Source organism: Aptenodytes forsteri, unplaced genomic scaffold (genome assembly GCF_000699145.1).
Source record: "Aptenodytes forsteri isolate BGI_AS27 unplaced genomic scaffold, ASM69914v1 Scaffold384, whole genome shotgun sequence".
Taxonomy (NCBI): domain Eukaryota; kingdom Metazoa; phylum Chordata; class Aves; order Sphenisciformes; family Spheniscidae; genus Aptenodytes; species Aptenodytes forsteri.
In genome coordinates, this window is record NW_008794952.1 from 1,516,179 (window position 1) to 1,541,831 (window position 25,653).

The window sequence follows — 25,653 nt, forward strand, 5'->3', positions numbered from 1 at the left end:
TAACACTAACAAAAATAACCAGCTTTAATGTTTACTACACATTTAATGCATGTGCCAAAATGTAAAGTTAACCTATTGTCAGTTTTCTAATGCGTACTGAGTGCCATTTATAAATATATTCCATAAAAACCATCTAAAATACTGAGTCTTGTTCCTGTAATATCCCTGAACATCCAGAAAGTTCTCTCTGAAAACTGGGTGAGGAATATAGTTCCAGAGCTTAACACTGTCACACAAGATCAGTCAGTCGCGCATATTCCTAATGGGGTTCAGTCTGTTTAGGTATAGCTTGTATTACAGCGACCCATATTTTACACTCACAGCATATATTACTTGCTAGTCCAAATAAAAAGGTTATTAAAAATCTATTACACATATCTGAAGAAAAAATAAGAGGTCTTTTCTTTGTACTTCCACCCCCCCAATAGATTAATCTCATCATGTCCATGGATTACATATTTTGACAAGTGTTTTTCAAGTACTTTAAAAATTTGTTATACCAGAAAAAGCTGCCTTTTTTTTAAAAAGTACTTTCTACAATTTAACACAAAATTCAGGTGCAAGAATTTTAAACAAAAAATGAACTAAAGAGCTTTATTGACATCACAGTACATTCAATAGTAATTTTAAGAACATTACAGCTGAAAGAGAATGGCGGCCTGGTTTATATTCTTAATAAGCACTACCGTTCTTGAAAAAATGTAATACAAAGAAATCCTATTAGGTATTTAATTCTGAGCAGCATTTGGAAAAAATACACCTATTTACAGATAAAAAAAAAGGATTCTGGTTTCACCTACATAGCCACAATGTGCCTCTATAATGAGACAAGCCTTTTATAACTCATGGAATTTTTAAACGTCATAGCACTGGTGCCATAAATTCCTCAGTGTTTACGACGAAGAGGAGTCGTTGATCTGAAAAATAAAGGAAAAGGGGGAAAAAGTTAGTAGGAAAAAATAGAAGACCCCCAAACCCATACACACTTTAGGCTTAGTACTTAATAGTTTTAAAAGATTTTCCAAAGTTACTTTTGCCTAAGACAAAAAAAATTAATAAATACCATACTTTATTAAAAAAAGTTCATATGCCGTACACATGAAGATGAATATCAAAAAATAAAAAAAAGTCAGACAAAATACTTAAAAAGTATACTACCTTGATCGTGACTTAGACTTGTGTTTGCGGCTTGCCTTCTTACCAGACCTTTGAGATTTCTCCATGGAGCATGACCGAATATGCTTCGATTTCTTAGCCTTCTTTTCTTTACTGCTTCCTGGTGATTCAGAACTACTCCTCGCACTAGATTCGGAGCCTGACCGTTTTCTGCTATCTTTGGTAGAAATTTTTTTGCTTTCTTGTCTGGAATCCTGTCTTATTATTTTCACACATATTGAATCACTGCGAGAGAAAGTTCTTTCGCTGTCTCTTTTTCTCTTTAATCTACTGTCGTCATGATTGCCAGCCTTACTTTCTTTTTCCTCTTTTTTGGGCTTATCTTTTCTTTTTTCCTGATCTCTCTCCCTTTCTCTGTTCTTTTTTCTGTCTTTATCTACACCTCCGCCCTGCTCCTTCTTCCTTTCTTGATCTTTACCCTCACTTTTATGTTTGTGCCTGTTTCCAGTAGGGCTTCTACGCTGGTCTTCAGTTTTACGTCTATCCCTGCTTCTGCTGCGACTTGCACGGTTAGCTCGCCTGTCTCTTGAACGGCTACTACTTCTACGTCTATCCCAGCTTCTCTCTCTTGAAGGACTCCGATTTCTTCGCCTCTCCCCTCTTTCAGCACTGCGATTCCTGCTAGATCTTCTCCTTTCCCTTATTTTTTCCCTGCTCCTACTCCTCTCTCTCCTGTTTCTGTGGGAGTAACTCCTGCTTCTACTGCGCCTAACTTTATGTGAAGGCGTCCTACTGCGACTGTGCCTCTTCTTCCTTTTCGGAGAGGAAGAACGCGAAGAGCTACGACTACTACCTGAGCTAGTGCTATAGGATGAACTAGATACAGTGCTGCTGCTGCTACTGCTTCTGCTATTGCTGCTCGTGCTACCACTGCTAGAGCTTCTTGACCCACTCCTTCCTGTCCTGTCTTTACCCTCTTTTTTGAGTTCTATATCAGGTGCGATTGCATTTGGAGATCTTTTCTTTTCATGAACCATATCTGCCTCAAGTTCTTTTGCCTCCTGTGATGCTGAGTTACTGTTTTGTTCTTTGTTGATAAATTCATTCATCTCTTTTGAAACTTTTTCATTTTGTAGCTTTTCTTCTGGGGGGAAAAAAAAAGTACACAAAAGAAAAATGCAATTAATTTGGAGTAATATGTCAATAATTTCCATACCGTTACTTTTGGCAAAACCAAATTTCCAAGCACCTTTCATAATACTTATAATTAATACACTGTCTGCCATCCTGGAGCACCAGAAGTCCCAAATTCATCAACACACATACTTTTTCTTCCTGCAACCTTTTGACACACCTGATTCTCCCCTTCTCCTTCCTACAACACTCCTCTAGCAGTACCTACGCTTCCTGCCTTCCTTCCAGCCCCGTTCATCTGGGTTGGAGCAATCACCGCCTGGTCTGAAGAAGCTCTATTTCCCGCACAGCGCATGGGTGGCCTCTCAACCTCAGAACAACATTGGCTGTACCCGTATGTAGTAGGGTACATTACCCAAATGTTACAACCCATGTTGTAGGCCTCATTACCCAAAAAAGTCTTAGAGGAGCACCTTCTGCTATAGTGACGCATGTTTGGTTTTTGGAAGAAAATATCAGGTTTATGGCATTTTCCAAGGATAACTTAGATTAGTCCTAAATGCTAGCTAGTACAAGCAATTTACATTTTTCCTTGTTTTTAACAGGTTTTATAGCCCATGAATTCCAAGGAAGGGAGGAATAACATAAAAAGGAGACTTGTAGATAATTCTTTGCTTAAGACTCAGCTCAAAAGTCCAGTCCACAGCATTTAATACAAATAGATGGTGAAGCCCTTACAAAACAGAAAGTTAATGTCAGTTGAGATTATATGTAAGCTTGATAGTCAGCAAATACTATAAACATGGTAAGAAGACAGCAGAAGAATTAAAAATACATTTCTTGAAAGTAACATAATGAGTATCAGACCAAGATTTTCATACAGCAAAATAAAGAAGTTCAGACCCTCAGAGCATTTTCCAGAGGTTTCCAACTTTAAAAAAGTTTTACTTATTTCTATTCAACCTAGGATCCTTTGCATCACTGGCCAAGTTTATCTCCCCTTCCCATTTTAAATTGAACCCAGAAAAAAATAACTGCCATACAACATTCTTAGCCAAAAAAAGGCCTTTCGATGTGGGCCATCAGTTCCTGAATTAACTTAGGGAATAAAACTGCATCCGGAAACCCAGAGTGATCCAAATGGCAACTGATGGTCAAATCTAACCCAGAAAACAATTCCATCTGGTCCCCGAGTGGTTAGGTAATACAGGCAGAAGCCAGTGTATGTTAGAAGATGCTGTATCGTATATTAGAAATCTTCTGCCTTTCCTAAATGTCGCTACAAGTGAGACCCTGCGTTTAGACTTCTTCGCTATTTTGGATGTATAGAATCGGCTTCTTTACTCTAGATTTATGTTTCTGTAAATAGCCCCATGGAGATGTCCCCAAACTGACATCTGGCTTCCTGCACTAGGAAGACAGAGGTCATAGGCCACCACTCAGTCACCCTCCATACGGCTATCTTTTTATGCATAAATCTTAAAACACTCAGAGAGAGACAGGAATATTAAGGAAACCAAAAGTTTAGCTAGTTCAGCCTTTTATTAAGGGATCTATATGTCTTATTGCTAGGCCTTTAAAATAAAAAGGAGGAAATAATCCATCTTAAAATAAGAAAAAAGTATGCTATCGTAATAGCACTTTCTCCTCCAGCTTATGAACTGAACGATCACAACTTCTTACGATTGTATTCATCTGCTGATCTAGACTGCTCTTCAGCAGTGCAAGGTGACTGTGATACCCTTTTGACCTACATTATTGGTACAAAAGGACAAACCTTACCTTGCACGGAGAAGCAGAAGTAAATCACAGATTTTTTTTTTTTTTTTTTTTTTAAATCAAGCCTGCCACCTTCTCAGAGGCTAAGCGTGAACTGACTGGGTTCAATAATCTTTCCTCGGTATGAGGTGTAAAAATCCAGTTATGAAGATGCAGCATATGGAAACAAACCTCAACTACAACCGAGAACAGCGAGTTCAAAGAAACTGCAGCCTCCCACTGTACGTTCCAAAAGGCGCTGCTCAAGATTATGTAACAGAAAAGCAAGTTTTTCAGATGATGTGAAATGTGCTTCATATACTTAGAGTATATAAATTTAAGGAATCAGGTTTATATAAACTGCAGTCTGGTGCAGAAAGGTGAAATTTATCCCCCAGTCACAACTGAGATACTAGTAATTTTTTAAAAATACACTATACACACACATGCATTTTTATAAAGCAATACTATTATTTATATAGTATAATATCTATAGCATATAGATATATACGCACCATTGTCTGCTCTTTTAACACTGAACTAGAATAGTTTATGGAAAACACTACGTGGATTTTTCTCTTATTAAAAAGAAAAGAAGCAAACCCCATTTTGATCAAGTAGCTCAAACATCTTTTTTGTTAAAGCTTTTTAATTAAAGAACATTATTTCTAAATTTGGCTTCATATTTTTTGGCTTAAAATGCATTTTCTCTCCCACCGACTTACATATACTAAGTAGTAAACTCCATGTACAGCAGCATAGTAAGAAGACATCACATGATTTACCTTCTAGCTGTTTTTCTAGTAGTAGTTGCTGTTCTCTCTCTTTTCTCCAAAACGCTTCCTGTTTTTGCCTGATTCTGTGTCGTAATTCCTCATCATCAGTATCAGATGATTCAGAGCCTCTGTCACTCCTCTCATCTTCACTGTCTCCTGATCCATAACCACCCAGTCCACCTGCGTGCATAAAGTCCAGTCTATCACGAGGAAAGATTAAGCTTTGTTCTTAATATTTCTGTGGGGCAAAGAGGAGAGTAACATTGCCCTTCCTTCACTTCCTCTTCTCTGAAGAAGTCACTTTATTCTGGTAAGTGCCAATGTTGTTTGACTGGTGTGATCAAGGCCCCCATATCTGCATTGATGCTCACTGTCTGGTTCTACTCCTTCTGGAACAGCTCGTCTATTTTCGGCAAGCAACCACTGTGATCACGGTACTTTTTCCATTGTATGGAAGGGCAAAAAAGCTCCCTGCGGAGATCGTAACAGTGCCTGCCTCTGTATCAGCAACCGGACAGAAAATGCCTGGGACCTTTCCCAGAAGACATCTCTGAAATGACTTCAGCCGCCTCCACAGTCCAAGGCTACAGAAATTCTGAATGCCATATCAATTTTTCTATATTGATTTAGAAAACACTGCACTTTGACAGGCACGGAGATGGAACAGAAATGGATTTTCTTCTCCCCTAAAGATATTAATAACTACTGGACTGATAAGAAAGATAAAGTCAATTTAAACATCTGACATGGAGATATTTTACTTTCTTTCAGTCTGAGGTTCTTACGATCTTTATTGAGTTAGCTTTAAAACATGTGAAAACTTGTGATGATAACATTCAATATAATTCATTGGAATTCCACGTAACGAACACATAACTCATCACTGACACTGCTGTAGTATGTTTTAGATGATAAAAAGGATGTTGGGAAAGATCTTTTGCTGTTGTGTCTCAAGCTGGAATTTCGATCTCTTTTTCCTGTGTTGTTTCTGGTAATATATGATATGGGAGCCTCTGTGCTTATGTAGCTTTTCAATAAAATAATAATTCCAAAGATTATCATATTTTTTTTTAACTTTATCGACTCACATTACTCTTCTATCAACTTTCCCTTCTTGTTTGGATGGATCAAAACAGGAGAAAAATATAAAACAGTATTCTCTGAAGACTGCAGTGTGCTTCTGAAACAATCATACCTTGAAAAGTAAAATTTATCTAAAGTTTTTATGTATTTTCAAAATTAGGGCAAGATTCTCATACACTAACTCACACTGACTAGTCCTTTACTCCAAAAACCATCCCACTTATATCAGTAGGATCACCTGCGGAACAAACAAAGGTGCTGATAATGATAAAGTTATCGGAAAGTGACCCATACTCCTGGGCAATTAAAATCTAGTTTCAAAATGCAATTTCTAGAAACGCAAGGCAAGAGTGAAACTCCCCCTTTAAGCCCTCTCAAAAATAAGGAACATACTTACCGAGTCCAGTGAGGGAAGCCAGTGCACTGGACTGTGCCAGCTGTTTTGCAGGAGCTTTGTATCACATCAACAACAGGAACAACATGTTAACACAAATAGCCACGATTTCATAGTCATGAGTCTATGGTATTGTTAAATCTACTACTATTGCTGTTCTTTGGAGGGAGAGAAGAAACATTAAAAACGCATCATCCATTTAAAACCAGTTCTAGATTTTCTGACCACGAAGATTTAGAATTTAACTGCAAATTAATAGTGAACAGAAAAAAACAAATATATGCTCATAAATCACTTTCCAAGTTACAGCATCTGCACATAATTTTCAAGTTTCAGTAGTTACATATTTAGATTAACTCAGTTATGTTAAAAAAAAAATCTGTTATGTAAGTACAATACACGTTAATAGTGAAAGCAAATTAATTACTAATTCAGGACTCAAAGTTCGTCTCTTTTCACTTCTGAACAGCTAAGAACTTGAGATAAAGATGATAGCATTAAGAAACAGCTACAACTCAAGAGCCATTCACACAGGTACCATTTTAACTAAATAAATGAATTGTATGAAAGAAATGGAATAACTGAAGTAACTCACAATACACTGCACAGGACAACAGTACGTGATTACTGGATTTGAACTCTACCAAGTTGGATGCATTACAAAGGAATTGTTCTTGGGGGATAACTATGGAGGTTAAATGTTCTAGAGACATGCAAATATAGAATATTCACAGAAGAAACTAAAAAAAGAAAAAAAAAAGGAAAAAAAAAAAAAAAAGGACCAGCATACCTTTAGTTGCTTTACGGTGAACGTCTTTGGCCACATAATAAATTTCTTCATTTGTGACATCTAAGAGAATCTCTGTCAGCAGCATTTTTGTCAGCATCATCTGAAGAAAATAATATATACAATTAAAGGCTAAAACCTCGAGTAAATGCTGCATTCAAATTATATCCATAGAGCTTCACTTCTTTTGACAGCTATGAAAGTACTCTCCTGCACATTTTATTTAATCATTTCTTTCAACAGACATGACTTAAAAACATAAGTCTGAAATTGTTTAAATTTGACCTGATTTCAGAACTTTCAGAACAGTTTGTATTTTGACTGTGAACTGCATCCACCTGTATTACACACAGCTATCCAGGGCACTGATTCCTAATGTCAAAGATGATACAACAAATGAATATGTAAATCAGAAATGTACTTAGACTGATCCCATTTATTCTTTTAAAAAATAAAGAGCACATTTCTGTCTGGTATGCTGCCTCACTGACCCCAATCCTGCAAAAATCATCAGAGGTTACTTATATAGGATTTTATTATTGCATATTTACTACAAAAATTGAAATGTTGGTAGCTAGTTCTCCAAGCTGCTCAGTCTGCCTATGTGCTTTACAAAAATACATTCATCAAACTTTTTTAGAATTTGGGGCCTTCATTAACAAGGTTTCAGTTGTACAATCAGCACACAACTATGATTTCAAAGTATGAAGTTTCTGCAGACACAGTGAAATTGTTGCTGGTCTAGGACTTGGGTTTCTAGCACTTCCTCACAAGAAAACATTTCTTAAATTCCCTTTCACAGGAACTGAGGTTGAAGCATAGATTTCAGATGGGTGCATTCAATCATTAAAAGTTTTCAGGAATTTCACAAGTTAAGCCAAACCATAGAATTAATAATGATCAATGTAAAGATTACAGTCATTACACTCTTGCACTATTGTGCTAAACGTAAGTATATAACCTATATCCTTGTCTATATGAGAAAGACAGCATTATGAAGAGACATGCAAATATAACCCTGCTTTACTGCATAATATGTACTATACCTCTATTGACAGTATCAGGCAGAGAAAAAGCCTTTTACTTTGCTATGCCCGAAAAATATGAGCAAATAGACAGAAATACTTAGGTAGAACTACATTATTAATACCATTTGATACTCCTTTTCTTCTTCTGTCATTTCTGGTTCACTTTGCTCCTCTTGAGGAGCAGGGGATGGACTCCTGCTGATTTTCCCAATGCTTACAGCTTCTGTGTTTTCAGCATCTTCATCTTCCTCATCACTGTCCTACAAGAACAGCATCATACATTTCAGGAAAAACTTAGATGTAAATCTCATTAGTTTATGATAGCCAACTTGATTTACTTTGTACTGAAATCTGTACTACAGTTATCATAAAACTCTTATCTCTTTTCTCCCCTCCTAATAAACACACAGGTACCTCTCTACCCACACGACATAAGTAAATACATAGTTGGTCAGTTCACTGCCAGACAGGTACTCAGACTGCAAACAAATGAGGTAACTGCTGAAGTGAAGGCAACACAAAGCTTCCTGAACGGGCTCAGTTCAGCAAATACAGGCATCTGAATTTGTTCAGCTACTGATTTAGAATGCAAACCTTCAAGGACCATGTACGTTCCCAAAATACAGAAAAGAAAAAAAGCCCAATTTCAACATTGTTTCTTTGCTACTACAGATCAAATAATATACTTTTACCTCTCAGACATTAAAAACTTCAAAACACCAAGTAAATATCAACAAAGCAGCAGCTTAACTTTACTTTAAGCAACAGAAACAAAGAGATAACCAGGAATACACAGTCTCTCTTTTGAAGAGACCAAGAAGTCGGTATCTTTCAGGAAATACAAACCTGAGCAAAAAGCAAACCCTTCTACTTACAAATTTACTTTTCTGAGGTAACCGTGGGCCATCCCCTTCTTCAGCCTCCTCACTTTCCTTTTTTTCTTTTTTAGACATCTGTGAACGTTGCTGCTCCATCCTCTCTTTTTCCAATTTTTTCTGTTTTTCTCGTTCCATCTTTTCCAGGCCCTCACGAATCCAGGCAGGCAGAGTTCTACGCTTCACAGCATCTACATAAGCAAGGTTTACAGTTTTGTAAGATGAAAAAAACCTTCCCCCCCAAAAAGAAAAAAAAAAAACAACAAAAAACCAAGAACAAAGAAGCAAACCCTCCACCCCAATCCAAATAAGCCACACATCTGACTGTGGAGAAAAATACATTTACAATAGCTTTTTCTTTCCCTTCTTTTTTACTTTATTTAAAAAAAAAAAAAAAAAAAAAGGTCTTCAAATTTTGCAATGCTTTTCAAAACACAGCTTTTATGTTTTTTTCATTAAGGAGTGGTTAACATGTACCAATCTGTGGAGGCTCCTGCTTCACAGGCATCGCAATAGGTGAACGCTGTCGGTCTCTGAATGAGGGTCTTTCCCTTCGATTTTGAGGAGGTGCAGGAGGTGCTGGTGGACCTGGCGGCCCTGGTGGTCCTGGCTGCCAATAAGGTGGATGAAATCCACCTTGAGGTGGACCAAAAGCAGCCCCATGCTGAAAGAGTAATGCAGTTTATTTTTCTTCACATGTAACACTAAATACAGCATGTGCGCAAGTTGGTCTACAGAAATCCATGCAAGTAGGAATCCACGATTTCTAGGCTACTGAGATCTCTCAATCTCTTTTTCTGTGGTCCCCAAGAAACAAGCTTTCCTTAAATATTTAATGAGTAAACTTAGATTTAAGCAGGGATACTAACGAAGCTGAAAGGGCTTCAACCAATCTCCTTTCATACTGTGCTAAACATTAAGCCCTATAATCACCATCTATCTCCAGCAGTTCCTTGCCAGCTTAGCATCAGAGCATGCAGTTAAATGAAGAGTATACAAAATTAAGGTTTAAAAGTCTAGTTATGTTAGCAGTCTTTCCTTGTAACTACAACATGAGGACAAAAATGAAAAGTTCAAACTTTTATTACAAAAGAATTTTGCACTGTGCACTTTCCAGTAATCATTCACGGATGTTATTCGTATGGCTGATTAAAATATTAAATGCATAAATATGCAAGTTCAGTACAGACCCTGGGTTCTGAGCAAGCTGTATACAATCCAAAAGTCACAAGTCTTGAGGCATACATGAGGGGTTTTTTGTTTTAATATTTGCTGCCCTGAAATGCCTAATGAAACTATTTAAGAGGAGAGTGTTTAGGAAGAAAGTTATAGCATCAAATTTTTTTTATTATATTCTATTGACTATTTAAGTCACTAGCGGTAGAAGCACTCTTCCACTACAATTTCAGGCCAAGCATCCCTCTGGTATTCACTGCAAAACAAGTTTTCTGTAGTACTTCGAAAAATTAATTTTAAGAGTTGGTCCCACAATAGTAAACAAAGGAAATTATAACAAACCAGTGTATTTGAAAATATTGGTTCACTTCCTAACAATATTGCTGAACAAGAGAATTTAATAATAGAGAAAAGTAGGCCAGAAGATAGAAACACATTTCTGCCCGTCTTCCCTTAGGTTTGTTTATGAACAGGAGGTAGGTGTTTTAACAGGTACAGTTTGTCATTTATATTAAGAGTTTTGAAAGAAAAATACTGAAAATAGGGGAAAGATCCAAAACTTCTTTGTGTTTAAAGATCTGTGCAATGCCCCCTGCTATTATTAGTGCTAAAACCACCTACAGATTGATTATGCTATGCAACTTATATGCCAGAATGAAGAAAAAATTGGATGTGGATTTTTTTAGAAATACCATTGTTTATTCAAAGAATCACAGTAGATAGATATGGAAGAGATCAATGGACCATCCAGTCTATCTCCCTGCAAATACAGGACTGTTCCCTATGGTACATTATCTAGTGTATTTAAGTATATATTTCTGAACTTTTTTTTTTCCTCCTCTCTTTTTTTTTCTTTTTAAACACAAAACTACATAATGTTAATTTATATACTGGAACACAGTGATTTATTTTAATATTGCAGACAACAGCCATTTCTCATTATTAGTATAGAAAAAAAAAACCTTTGCCCTCAGAACAGAACTGAAAACTCTAAAGTCTCTTCTGTAAAGTATTTGGTAAAAATGTATCTTAGCAGATAACAGATTCTGTAGATGTTTGTAGAACTGAAGAATGAAAGTCGCCGCTAGATGATATTAGAGGAACACATCCACGGAAGGGACTCTGCGCGTCTACAATATTAAAGCAACAAATATGTTTCACCTGATAGTCAAACTGGTTCACTGGCCCCATTGCAAAGTTATCGGGAGGTCCCCCAAAGTTGTGATTGTTCTGGTTAAATATATGCCTGTTGTCAGGAGCAAATTCCCCACTGTCCTGACTGTTGCTGTCTTCAGATGGAGGAACAATTTCCATTTGACCTGGGGTTGGAGCCATCCACTGCTGATCTGGAGGTGGGTGAGGGGGTTGGTGAGGCATTCCCCATTCTGTTTAGGATTTAGAATACAATTCAATACCAAGTTAGTACGATTTATATGAGTCACCAATCACTCAGTGTTCTTGTATTCATCACAAGGTTCCTCAAAGCAACACAGATAATAAAGTTATGAAGAATCATCAATCTACAGACCATATTGTCTGTCTGTCTCAATAATCTCATCAACTAAATGAAGGAAATACAAATAGCTGTAGCCAAACTAAAACATGGCAGGGGCAGAACTGGACGGACACAGAGATGCTGTAAATTTGTTTTTATAAGTTTCCAGTGATATTGAGTCCACCATAGCACTTAGAAATTGTGTGAACTGTTAAAGAACTGCTCCTACTTCTCTATTTCTATATTGTTTCAACTTTCAAAGTAATGAGCTATTTTATTCCTTTGCATGATAAACTTAAAAGACCTATTATGGAAAGCAAATTGTTTTGTGAGCAGCAGAACCACTCAAACCTGCCGTCCAAAGTCTTGATAATGGACGATTCCCTGGATTCTCCAGTATCGAGCAGAGGTCCCAGCATAAGCTACAGTCATAAGCCCTCAAACATAAGTTACAATTGGCTAACAGAGTGAAAAGGGTTTAAGGAATGAATTAATAGCTCATGTGGCCATAAGCTTTGTCGTCTTAGGAAATTAGTCTAAAAATTATGTCCACTGTACAGATATTTATAGACTGTGACAGAACTACCTTGTAACTTTCACCGGTAACAGAATTAATACCTAGCCTCTCAGGTTAACTCCTACCTTCCATCCAATCCTTTAATAATTCTTTCCATTCTTCTAATTTTTACTGTCCTCCCCATCTGCATCATAACTGGATCCATTACTGTAGCAACTAAAAGGGGTTAACATAGTTCTTCTACTTAGTTGTTCTTTTCTTTGTATGTCCGAAGATTGTATCACTCCTTTCACTCTCACTGTCATCCTAGTAGGTCATGTTTAGCTGATTAATCAAATCTTTTTCCAGAGTCAATACTCCTAAAGTATCTAAGGGACGGAATCCTTTATCCTTTAAGTACCGCTTACAAGAGTTATTGTTCATAAATGTATGTGTTAGCATTTGACACTCTTTAAATGCCCAGTTTACTTCAAGTCAACTGACTTGAAAGCTTGCAAGTCGCATACAACAGATGCTGTTTTCATTTGCGGAACATCAATCATTTGCTAGTTACACAGCTGGTTTTCAGATTGCCATTTTGCTTTTTAATTAGTAGCGCATAAAGAACTTTTGGATCCAAAAAGAAACTTGGAAGGATATGGAGAAAGATGAAGCTTTGTAAAAACAGAGTAAATATGTGAAGAGAACTTTGGCTAGCCATGCATGCTATAATTTAGTTTGTCTGCTGTGACTACTTCTACACATTAAGAATGACATTGCCTAAATTAAGGGAAGCTGGGTCCTATCTGCATCAGCACGGTCTTTTTCAGTGTCCCAAAAAACATATTCTTTGAATGATATACCCAATGATAACAAAATGCATTGGCACATTGTTTCCCGTTAACAAAAGGTATTACATTATTCTCACTCCTAGATCTAAGATGTTTTCCTGTTCTGCATTTTCTGGGTAAGCTTGGGCGCCAAACGTTTATAATTATCAGCGAAATGTCTTCCTCACTTTTACCATTCTGTGACTATTTGCAAAAACTACCACTTAAGATATTATTCTCTTTCACCTTACAGACAAAAAAGCATAGGAGTAAGAACTTGCCACCACAGGATCACATGAAAACCAAAGTTGTCCAATAATAACACAATATTTCTGTGAAAACCTCTATTTACTACACAGAAATACAGCTAGAATACATTCTATGTACTGCCACATAGTAAAGTTAAAATTCTTACATGTGGCTACAATAACTTATAGCCCAGGGCAGGTAGGTGAAACTTAAGTGAAACCTGATGGCTACCTCCCTTTTGTTATGCACATGTAAGAACCACCAATGACATTTTTAGCCTACTTTTATTAAACATTGCACTTAAACAAATTTGAATAGTCACAGTGAAAATTGGAGGTGTTATTCTTCCAATCATTAACAGAATCCATGAAGTGCAGTTTTCACCAAGACAACAGAAGCCATGCATGCAGGCTTACTAACTGCCTTGCTCACACATTTCAAATTGCATTACAGTGTGGTGACATAACAAACCTTTCAGAAAACAACTTCAGAAAAATTTTTAGCAGAAAATACCCAATCTCTACCCCATGCTTATTGCCAGTGTTATTTTATGAAGTTTTAAAAAGAAAATGAAGTTTTGGCCAAAACTTTTGAGGAAGTTATAAAGAACTGAAAATAATTGATACTAACAGAAGCATTCAACCAACTTTAACTCACAATAACTGAAAAATTACGCAGATGACAATCAGATACGTAAGTCAAAAAAGGGCAAATACTAAGTATATGAAGCATGTAATAAAAACGTATTTTACACACAGAATTTTGCTCATCTCCTTTTTCACGATTTTAAGACACTTAAAGCCAGCATCTGCCAGTTATATTGTGAACTCACTCTACATGTCAAGATCATGCCAGAAGCAGGTATTACACTACAGGAGAGGGCAAAAAGATGCTCTTTAATTCTGAGGCATCCTGTTGCCTTCAGTGCTGCTGTTCCTAGTGCAGTGGGATAAGCAACAAAACGCATAAGATATAAGATCCAGGGAAATAAATATCTAACTGCAATTCACACTTTATCTTTCTACAACATTCAGGGACAGAACAAGTCTGCATATGTATATTATAAAACCCATTTATTTATTTTATATAGAGATTACTGAGTTGTGTTATCAGACCTTTGTGTCTGTGCTGTTACCCATTTTGTGGAACACCTGACTGGAAAGTAGCAGCTGTGATACTCAGTTAATTAGTTGATGCTACTGAGTGTTTTGCATCTTGAAACCTGAGGGACAAGAGCATATTCACACCGAAAAATGTCCTGACAAAAAGAAAATTTCATCACATGAAAAAAAAGGAAGGACTAGGAAGGAAAACAAACCTGGCTGCCACATTCTGTTGAAGTTGGGATCCCCCTGAAAATTATTATGGTTGTTTGGACCAGACTCTATTCCTGAAATATCCTGTCCGTTTGGCATCATTCCTTGTTGTTCCACTACACTCTGCTGCCCTGAGGCTTCTCGCTGAGCAATCCATGCTTGAGCTAATGCAGCCCAGTCAATCTGGCCTAAAATAAACAGAGGAAATTTGTAAGGTTAGTATTCACATGTCTGAAGTTTAACACTGTTTCTCAATTACATGTCAAGAGAAACGGGCAACATTTACCTTCAGCAAGTACCATGAGCACCATTAAAACTTATTCACTGTGTACAGTAAAACAAACTGAAAGCAAATGACAAAGCGTACATACTTGCTGAAGTAGAGTTTCTCTGCATATGTTCAAAATGCTATAAGGCAGATTATTTTACGTTCACATTACCACTGAATGGGTGGTAGTAATACACTTTTTTTCATAAGCGAACTAATTTTGATATCAGAAAGAAACATATACAGCCTTAAACTCTAAATTCATGAAGATTCAAGTGTAAGAAAGAAAACTACATTTGCAATACAACTACTCCTTGTATAACCCCTGATTTCTGGAATACTGTTTTATGTTACAGTTCTCTCCCCTCTTTTTTTCTTTACTACCATTCCTACCAGTAAGTAAATAAATTGCACTCTCGGACAAGGACACTAGTATGTCTTCTGCTCATTATCAAGTCAGGAAATCCCTCTAGTGAAGTTACAGAAATTGAAGTGACAGAAAGCAATGTAAAACGAGTGTGCCTGATCATTCTGCCCGAGTATTAAATACACGCCTCCACTCACTTTATCCATTTCTGTATTTCTCTTGATACTTTGAATTGTTGTCACCTCACTCTCAATTTAAGGTATATTATGTTCTATTGTTTCAAATGGGTTTTTTTTGGTGGGGAAGAAAAATCCAAACAAGAGATCATGATCATCACTGCTGTAACCTAAAACAAATATCAAACTCATCTTCCAGTGAGAGTTTTTCTGTATATTCATCTGCATTAGTACTTCTGCCACACAGGCACTGAATAAAAAGCAGATTTTCTCAAATAAATGATTCAGCTTGGCTAAAGAACTGACAAGGATACAGATTCTGTAAAAATACATGAGGTCTAAATGTTGATCTGTATGACCAGTAAAATGTTGATAATTTGTCCAGGATAACTCAGGTTGCTTGCCTGTATTTTGCATATTAAATATTAACTATGTCAAAACATTTGGAATCGATGTGTGTTTTCTATTTCTTCTAGTTGTTAAGAAAAGCATCATAAATGTATCATCTTGAGGGCAGCTACAAAAAAAGCAACTATCAGTCATGCTCTGTAACAAAGATTCAAAAATTCAAATGACAACAGGTTAAAAATAAATTAATCCACAAAGCTTTCTATATACTTACTTGGATCTTGCTGGTGCTGAAATGACTGCATCCACTGCTGTTGGTTCAAAGGCCATTGCTGCCAAGGTTGTCCACCTTGATCCCACATCTTTTAAGTCTTTATATAGTCTATATTTCAACTAAAAATAATAGTTGTATGTTTAAATAGATGCCCATGAAATATCACATAACTGAAACTTACATAACTGCAGATATAGTTAAGCCTTGCAAAGCAAGCTGAAGCAATGCTGGCTTAATATTTTAAGCTGGAGGAAATGGTTCATCCTTTAGAGTAATATCTGAAAATATTACTGTAAGATTTCAGAAGCCTAGTATGCTTTCTCTGTATTTTCGTAAAGAAATTAACTACAAAATGACGTTCAAGGAGAGATACGACAAGTTCGTAAGACAAGAACTCATCTGACAATAAATGCAATTTAAAGTAAGTCAAAATATGAAAGACATTACTTAAATGATATCCTTGCCTGTTTCTTAGGGAAAAGGTGTGTATTTTTTTATACAAGTGTCATGCAAGGCTGTTAAGTGAGACAAAGGAAAGTCACCGAATGGTAAAACACATCGTTAACGATTACACTGGAGAACTGCACAGGTACAAGATAGCGTCCACATGCATTTTATGCATTGTACAGGCTCATTATAATCTCCAAATAATATATGCCTTCAAATCTGAGAAAGAAAAAAAAAATATCACTGCATAACTGCACATTTACCACATGGTCCCTTAAAAATCACAAGAAACATTTTTTTGGTGCCGTGTTGTATATCCTTACTGAGCAGGTGGCAGCAGCCCTAGGACCTGATGGCATGGGAGCTCCAGAACCTGCTTTAAGTGAAGCTCCAGGACCAGCTTTGCAAGAATTCCATGAGGCACAGCAATCTACCAGGTAGGTATGTCTGTAATGGCATACCAGTTCCTTCCGGTCATTTGTACCTCCGGTGTACACCTATTCAAATCTGAAAGAAAAAAAAAATATCACTGCATAACTGCACATTTACCACATGGTCCCTTAAAAATCACAAGAAACATTTTTTTGGTGCCGTGTTGTATATCCTTACTGAGCAGGTGGCAGCAGCCCTAGGACCTGATGGCATGGGAGCTCCAGAACCTGCTTTAAGTGAAGCTCCAGGACCAGCTTTGCAAGAATTCCATGAGGCACAGCAATCTACCAGGTAGGTATGTCTGTAATGGCATTTACCACATGGTCCCTTAAAAATCACAAGAAACATTTTTTTGGTGCCGTGTTGTATATCCTTACTGAGCAGGTGGCAGCAGCCCTAGGACCTGATGGCATGGGAGCTCCAGAACCTGCTTTAAGTGAAGCTCCAGGACCAGCTTTGCAAGAATTCCATGAGGCACAGCAATCTACCAGGTAGGTATGTCTGTAATGGCATACCAGTTCCTTCCGGTCATTTGTACCTCCGGTGTACACCTAACCTGCTACGCGTGGAGGACCAGAGAGCGGCCACCTACACTGCTCCAAACAGCTTTTCTGAAGACAAAGCCTGGGCACAGTTTTGAGAACACTTCACTCCAGGAACTGTTCCCAATGCCAGTATGGGTAAGACTGCACCAAGCGCGACTCCCTCTGCCCTTCCCAGTCTGTTAACAACTTCTCAACAGGCTTTCCACTCTCAATGAATGTATCCTCACGCCATTCAACACACACTCCTCGATTTCATGCTATAAAAGTATCACCCATGAAGGCTGTTTCAAACACTCCAAACTTAAAAGAAACGGAGAAAAATTCATTCCCTGAGGTCACAGGAGTAGCACACAAGACCTAGTCAATGCTTGCAGCCAAGTGCAATATAGAATAGATGAATACAGCCTGTCCGCTTCAGAGGAAGCTAGCTCAAAGCAGCCGGTGCCACTTGGGTGGCCAGCCAGGAACATAACCCCAGCCGTTCTTACTGAGCAGGACGCACGCAGCCCCAGAGACAGAGCCGGCTTTCGGCAGACACAAGAAGAGCAATCAGAGTGGATCCTGCTTGCAAAGGGATCTCGTGCTTAGTGTTTATGCATTCATATAAATAATTGCATGATTGTAAGGAAGAGAGCATCACACTACAAAAATGCACAACAAAAAAAGCTGTACGTAACGTTGTGGGGTGTTGGGTCATGCAGAGATGAATGCAAGCTCACATTTTACGTACTTCTGTCAAATCTTATTTTTAATCTGAAAAACTGGAGATCACCTTTGTTTTGCGACCGCTTACATTCAAGCCAGTACAAAAACTACACGTGTATGGCTCAGCAAAATTCAGTTGCAAATGCATTTCTGGGGGCTTTAAACAAGACCAGATGAACTTCGGGAATGGGGGGGGGAGTATTGGGCAAAACCTACTTTTCTACTTCCACAATCTTTTCTTGCCAAATTAAGTATTTGTTTTTTTTTTCCTTTCCCATGATATCTTTATGTTATTCAAACTTTTAGTAGGTGAAGACAGTGTCCTTCTTTTGTTTTTTTTTTGTTTGTTTGTTTTAAACATTTTGATCTGTACCTAGGAAGTCAACTTTCTTACACCAGTTGAGAGTAAAAGTGGCTAACGCACACTTAATCCGACATTTAAGCTGGCCCTGCCACTCCTAGCTCTCTGAGTACTCATATATACATATTTCATACACAAAGTATGAAAAAGTAATTTCTCATACTAATTTCTCACCCTAAAGTAAGAAAAAAGTAAGTAACTGTTTCTTCCTCCCCTCAATTCATCTTTCCACCCAGAATCCAAATTCTTTCAAATGTCAAAATAAACTTGTTTACATCTTAAAACGAAGTTTTAACAATTGTGGTTCAAGATAACCACTAGCCTTAAAAGCACTGCACAGCCTCACAGTGCTGCTCCCTTTGTTTCCAGCTGTTAAATCACACTAGCAATAATAAAAATGTATTTCAGCAATTCTGGTATCACTTTTTTACCTAAATACATAATAACTTGGAAAAAGTTTGTGAAAGTTCACTAAAATAAACTCAGAGAAAGATTTAGAAGATTAAATTGTTCCACCAATACTGTAAGAGGCAGGTTTGCATATAATTGAATGCCAAAAAAATTTTTTTTTTAAACAGTTAAAGAAACTGTCAACTTCTCTTACGGAAGCGTAGCAATATTAAGAGCACCTCTACAAATTCAACTGAATTGGAACCTCCTACACACAGTTTTTACTTGATTGGATCAGATGAGATTTATTTTTATTGGACTGGCTCTACCTCTGTCCTAAAATCTTGGACATTCAGGATTTTTTTTTACATGCTCCAGCTAACACAATTAGCTTGTAATAAACTTTTGTACCTGTTAAAACACTTACCAGTTATCTGTTTCTCACGGATTCTGCACTGAAAAGGATGTTTAGTATTCTAGCCCCTTTTTTCTTTATTCTCTCACTATGAACAAGCAGAAGCACTAGTTTGGACCGTAAGGAGGTCTAAGGTAACAAATTCCTCCAAATCTCCTCTGTATAACCAGCCCCCGAGATAGCAACTATCTTACTATTTTACAAGGTGTTGAAAGAAATTAATTTAACTTTTTTTGTGGGGGAGATAAATTATTCTGCAGCTATATCAATTGGCATCTGCAAAGGTGACCGAGAGACACAGAAAACAGACAGTGACTTTAGGCAGCAGCAGCACTTGTTCCCCTCCTGGCTTCCCTCTCAGCAAGTTACCATGCCCTAGGCCGCTGAGGCCAAGTCTGTGCTCCTAAGGGAAGTGGTGCCGAAGGACTGACCCAGGCCACCTAGCACTCCTCCAGGCTGCTCCCAAGCACATTTCAGGTGTCAGCATGGACCTGGGACCCAGTGGGCAGCTGGGACGTGTCCCGTCTGGTTTGGAAGGTCAGAGACTTTCACTCGGTGCCAGCTGGCTTCAGGGCCAGAGAAAAAAAACCAGTTGGGTTTTAGTTGTTAGCATACATAGCTGCTTCTCCATCATTCTGCAATATAATATGGCCTAGAGTCTTCAACTTTCCCCAGAGAGATTATTTCACCTTATTATTGCTATTTTGGGAAGAGAAATCAGGTGGGGAAGTGCAAAGCAAGAGGTCAAGACATGGAGCCGCTTTCTATTTTGATGCGCAACAGTTTGACAAGACAGCAACAACTGTGCAAAACCTTGAAGAACTTCAACATTTGGTTAATTCAATTTATGCCATCCAGAGCAGACTGATTTAAAATCACTGTCATTTGAAACTGCTAATTTTAGTTTGTGAACTGTACTTGAAAGCTTTTAATTCTGTATTGCATTTGTATTTTCAATGTTTTCCTGAAGAAATGTTGATTTGCATAGGTTGGCAACTATAAAACATGCTGGCTTTCAAGTACACAGATTCATTACCAAATTTAATATAAAAACTTTCTTTACTAATCAGAAGTATGTACTACACAAATTCTTAAGCAATTACATCACTTTCTTTACGCATCTGTATACGTACACACAAAAGCCCTTTTTCAAATATCATGTGAAAACTGGCCAAAACTATTTCAAATTTTCTATTTATTTTAACTCATCTTCATTGTTGTGTTATTTTTTGGACAGAAACAGGAAATGCAGAAGGAAGGAACAAAATTAGCATCTCAAAATGTTTATAAAGCTAACCTTAAGATATGCTGGCTAAAAAAGACCACATGTATTCAAATTCTTTTAGTATTGAAAACTAAATGATGTATTTTAATATGCACTATTCAAAGCTAGTGAACAGAAGAGGTTTGTTCTAAGGCCTCTTTCTATATGGTGACCTGAAACAGCAGGACACCATCACTTTCTGAGAAACAGATTTCCCTGCTTTTTTGCTCCCTGCTTGGTTTTCTGCACTTTTTCCAAGTTTTTACTAATCAGTATATGGTAAACATGAAAAAGGTACTTGATGAAAAGTCTCCTCACTTACTACAGGAAGGCTACAAGCATTTAAAGGTGGTTTATTGTCTTCACAAATTGTTTTTCTAAGCACTGCAGTGTTTAATGGTTTAATCGGTTTTTCAGTTTCAGAGGCAAACAAACTGGCTTTAGCTCTTCGTTTTAAGTTACCATATTCTAAAAGATAACTAAATAAATCTTATACACACATCTATTGAATTACATGCACATAGGCTATTTGATATCGCTCTTTTTTACATAAAAGTAATGTAACTTTGTATACTGCTTGTGAAACTTTACTGAGAAAAGTATAAGAACTTTTCAACAGAAGCTTGATATTCTCCCATCAGACATCACTGACATTTTCCTTTGCTAGTGATGCTATTTTAAAGATGTCAAAAATAAAAACAGACCAAGGCAAGCCTTACCATAATGAACAAACCAGATGTGAGAGTTAGCCAAATAACACTTTTGAACCTCAGTGCCATAAACTGGAAAGGGCACAAACTACTTCTGAAAGAACTCACAAAACACTGCGAAGAAAATGTAGCCTGTTCTCAGTAATTTTAAATTTACTGCCAGGAATTCACCCCCAATACTGAGGGGGGAAAAAAACCCCAAAACCCCAAACCAACAAACAGTGCCTCCCCCCCAGTAAATCAGTAACAAAGGCTTGAAACAGCTGAAACCTCTTGTACTAATGTATGTGACAAGAAGCAAACATTATTTTCCTGAGACACATCGAGTAGTAATAATGGAGAAAAAAGAATCAATGTCCTCTCCCACCTAATTAAAATCTGCACTGCCAAAACTAACTTAGGATGCTGCCACACAAATTATAAGTAAGTTCTAATTTTTTACAAAGTTCCCAAATCAGCACCACCTGAAAGAAAGAGGCTTCACCTAACACAATGGACAGCTCTAAGCCTACTTCCCACTAGTGACACAAGGCCAAATGCACAGCAGAGCATCCAAATCACAGTGAAACAAGCTTTATTTTCCACTGAAAGGGGGGGGAAATGAATACTGGCTAAAATCTACTACATTCAAACATTAGCAAGACATTTACTTACTAACAGAGGAGTACATCAACTAAGAAGTCATTAATACACTCTGGTTCTGATGTCACCAGTGCATACAACAGGTTTTGAAAAGCAAACAGGTTCAAAGAATGGATGCATTTTACAGGTACCTACTTGCAAAGGAAAATGCAGATACTACCCTCCCTTATGATGATGGGTTAAGGTTCTTTTACTTAGCTGTTCTGCCCTCCAATTCAATTGGATATAGCCTTTCTGCTTTCTCTCTCTCTAGCAAACACGAATAAACAAAGGAACATTTATTGGTGCTTCAAGAGCCGTTCCCTGATGTCAGATCACAGAACAGGAACCTGAATCTATTAAAAATCTGTTTACCAATGAAGAAACAGAAGCCAATTCAGGATTTTTTGTTTTATACAGAAACACAATCACATGGGAAAAACACCCCATCAATTCACATTTAATTTCAGTTACATGTACTTAACATTATGAAAAGTTAATGTGGTATCTCAAAACTTTGCTAGAGTTTTTGAAATATGTTCTATTGTATGTTTAAAAAAAAAAAAAAAGATTCCTATTCTAAGGCTATTGGAATATTCCAGCATTCCAATACTGGAACTTTCTTCAAAGGCAGGATCTGCTGAAGTTTTATTATAGCAAATTACTGGTACTAAAATGTGCTTTGAGAGGACTGCTGGTGAAAGCTCCCCTGCTGGCGATAAAAGCTGACATAGTGGCATAGATAGGACTTACCTTGATTCCCAGCAAATAGCAACCTCTGAGAACCAACAGCACCCAGAAAAATTGAAAGTTGTTGTCAAACTCTCTACTGTACTTTAGTCTTTTACCCAACAAAAAGCTAGGTTAAGACAGAGAAAGAAGAGATACTTTAAAAGGCACCTTTCCACTCCTCTCCTCGATTGTGATGTGCATCTCAGCTATAGATTACACCTCAGTGTTAACCTGTTCTTTTAGGAAAAAAGGCATCTCTTTCAACCTGCCTATTTGTCAGCAAAATAAGGTATTTTCCGATACGGTTGTACGATGTGTCCAGACACACCACACACACTGAAAAGTACACAACTAGAAGCTACTTACCAGTAACCAGAGTTTTGAGTGATAATTCACATGCTCACCTTTAACTCTGGGAGACTGCCCCCAGCACTCCCCACAAAACACAGTTACCTTGAAGCAAATTACAGACTTTCACACCGACGGGAATGCCACGCTGTCAAGCAGAGCATGGTTTCCTGATAATTTCCCAATGGCACAGTGCTTGGTGAAGGCCCCCATAAGTCAGTTGCCCACTGATGTCAAAGATGGGCCCGTTTTTTAGACAAGGCCACCAACAGAACCTGAGCTTTAACGGATTCACTCAGATCCTTCGGACAACTCTACGTCAGCATTTTCATAGTGTAAGCTCATAAAATCTGTTATCCAGTTCAACAGCACTTGTGCAGAGGGAACTATGCTCAGACCTCTCAACAATGGAGAGGAGCAATCTTAGGGAGTGAAGCTCAGTCCTGCGAATGTCAAAAGACAAAGCCCACTTGTCATCCTAGAGATGCTATCTTCCTTACATGCCTTATGACATTGGCTGCAGCAGAACTGAAAAGTATCAAGAAATTTCCCCTGGAAAGATAAGCAAGACCTGCCCCTAAATAAAATTTAATAGAGCTAATGGATAACCTGAATTGCTCCAATTCATGCAGATAGTCCAAGACAAGAAACACAGAGACTTAACGAAGTTGGCTCAGCTCCAGAAGAGCATCAGGAAGATAACTAACCACACCTAGTTGGCCAGATGAGTATATCTAGCAGACTCGCTCTTGCTCCTTCTAAGAGCCTCCCATCATTGTGACAATATGCTTCTCCCTAGTACGAATGTTCCACAGCACCAGAACTACACAGAACACCTTACACATCAACAGCTTCTGCAGAAGAAGAGATCTGGAGATTCTGAATGGCTTGTCCCAGGAAGTGAAATATCTTGGCAATGAAAAACAAGTATTCTTTGGAAGATCAAATTAAATAGGATATTTGTTAGAAGGAAGACTACCTCAACTCCAAGAAATCAGGAGACAGCCTAGGACTCAGGCTGTCCCTAGGAGGAAAGTAGCAGGCACCTTCTGCTGTGTGATTGAGCTGAAGAGATCAAGGTTAGGAACTCCTATATCAGACATCAATACCATTTGACCAGATCTCCAGGACACAATCTGGCAGTCTGGTTTATTCAACCCTGTAGACAGATAGACTAATGACAGATGATTCTGGACACTACAGAACCAGAGCCAATAATCAAGTGCTTTCTGATGCAGAAGAGAGGCTGTTGCATCACCTTTCCAATAACATTACTCATCATCCCTGAATGGCAGGTCCATATATGACGTGATATGGCCTGACAAGTTTTACTTGCAATCTGAGCTCTAATACATAGGTGCAGAAGTTCTTCTGATGACTAAATTCTTGTCCTGCAGGCCTTCCAAACAGGCATTGCATTTTAGCAAAGAAGTATCCATTACCTAAATAAACAAAGAAGCTGAAACCACAGGCCATCATGCATACTTTGAGAACCCCTACACAGCTAGTCTTTGGACCCCAGGGTTTAAAGACAACACACTCTTTTTGATATTCCATTCATAGGTCAGGTATCTAGGTAAAAAAACAGATGTTCCGTCTCCTCTAAGATAACCTACCATTGCAGCCGTAACTTTTTGACTAGCTCTAGGTCTACAGAGTAGCTGAAAGGAAGGACCCCAAGAGGTAGGAGCCCTGGTTTGTAATAAACTGCAAGTACTGTTTTTGAAACAAATTAATATTAAATAATCAGTGTCATTAGCTAGGTAATCTTTTGGCATGAGCTCAAGACAACACAAGCAGCAAAGGTACATCAGCCTCTGTTTGATGTTCTTTGTGGAATTCCTGGGCTGCAGGGAGTCATCTACGTCACACCTTGAGAAGGATCTCAAAAGCACCGCATACTCTGTGGGCAGAGCTTCTCTGTCCCATACAGGCTTAGGCTCTGGAGATGGACCTAAAGGAAAATGAGAGGTCTCAGAAGCAGAGGTCCTTGAAATCAACAGCCTGATCTCTTGATCTTTTGTGTGAGCGCCTTGTTCCAATGTAAGGTCTTCTCCTTTCATGCAAGGTAGTTGATATTGACTCTGTGAAGTTTTAGCACAGTGACTGTGAATTTTGTGGAACCATTGAGTTGCAAACAGGAGAAATCTAACCATACATTCACAACACCTGGAGCAAAGCAGTTAGTAGAAACACAGCAATCAGATCAATGCCACCAAGAGTTCAAGCTGAACAGTGTTGCTTGAGAGCTGTTTTTCCCCCCCTTCCTCCCACTATGCTATTGCTTCATCAGGGTCATGATAGCATAGACATCACTGATGAGGCTGGAAGGACTAGTGGATAAATACTCTAGGGATACAACCCCAACAGTTCACGTTTCTCCCAAGGAATTACACAGAGCAGATCATCCATGGCATTATCGACATCCAACGATATCAATATCCATCTGACTCTGGAGTCCAAAGTCAATAAAGGACACAGACTGTATAAACTCCAAGAATATCTATCTCAATGTGCTCCAAACTGGAGGCACTTCTTCCATGACTGTGTCACTGGAATAAGGAATACTATAAGAATCTGTACGCAACAGGTGTGACAGAAAAGAGAGATGCAAAGGAAAAACGGCCTTGCACACTTGGAGAGCCCCTCTCCAAGAAGAAAAATTTAATGCAGAAAGGGTATGTCGTGGTTTAACCCCAGCCAGCAACTAAGCACCACACAGCCGCTCGCCCACTCC

General features: G+C 38.0%; 1 protein-coding gene across 1 annotated transcript; it reads right to left on the reverse strand.

The window, feature by feature from the left end:
- PNISR (PNN interacting serine and arginine rich protein) lies at positions 1-24,807 on the reverse strand. The gene is made up of 12 exons (XM_009275410.2): positions 24,789-24,807; positions 15,947-16,065; positions 14,516-14,701; positions 11,289-11,512; positions 9,429-9,615; positions 8,952-9,142; positions 8,199-8,336; positions 7,052-7,151; positions 6,265-6,318; positions 4,794-4,964; positions 1,159-2,260; positions 1-917 (listed from the first exon to the last, which is right to left on the reverse strand). The coding sequence occupies exons 2-12, from the start codon at positions 16,032-16,034 to the stop codon at positions 887-889; spliced, it is 2,472 nt and encodes an 823-aa protein (XP_009273685.1). The 5' UTR covers positions 16,035-16,065; positions 24,789-24,807; the 3' UTR covers positions 1-886.
- Between the last annotated feature and the right edge of the window lie 846 nt (positions 24,808-25,653).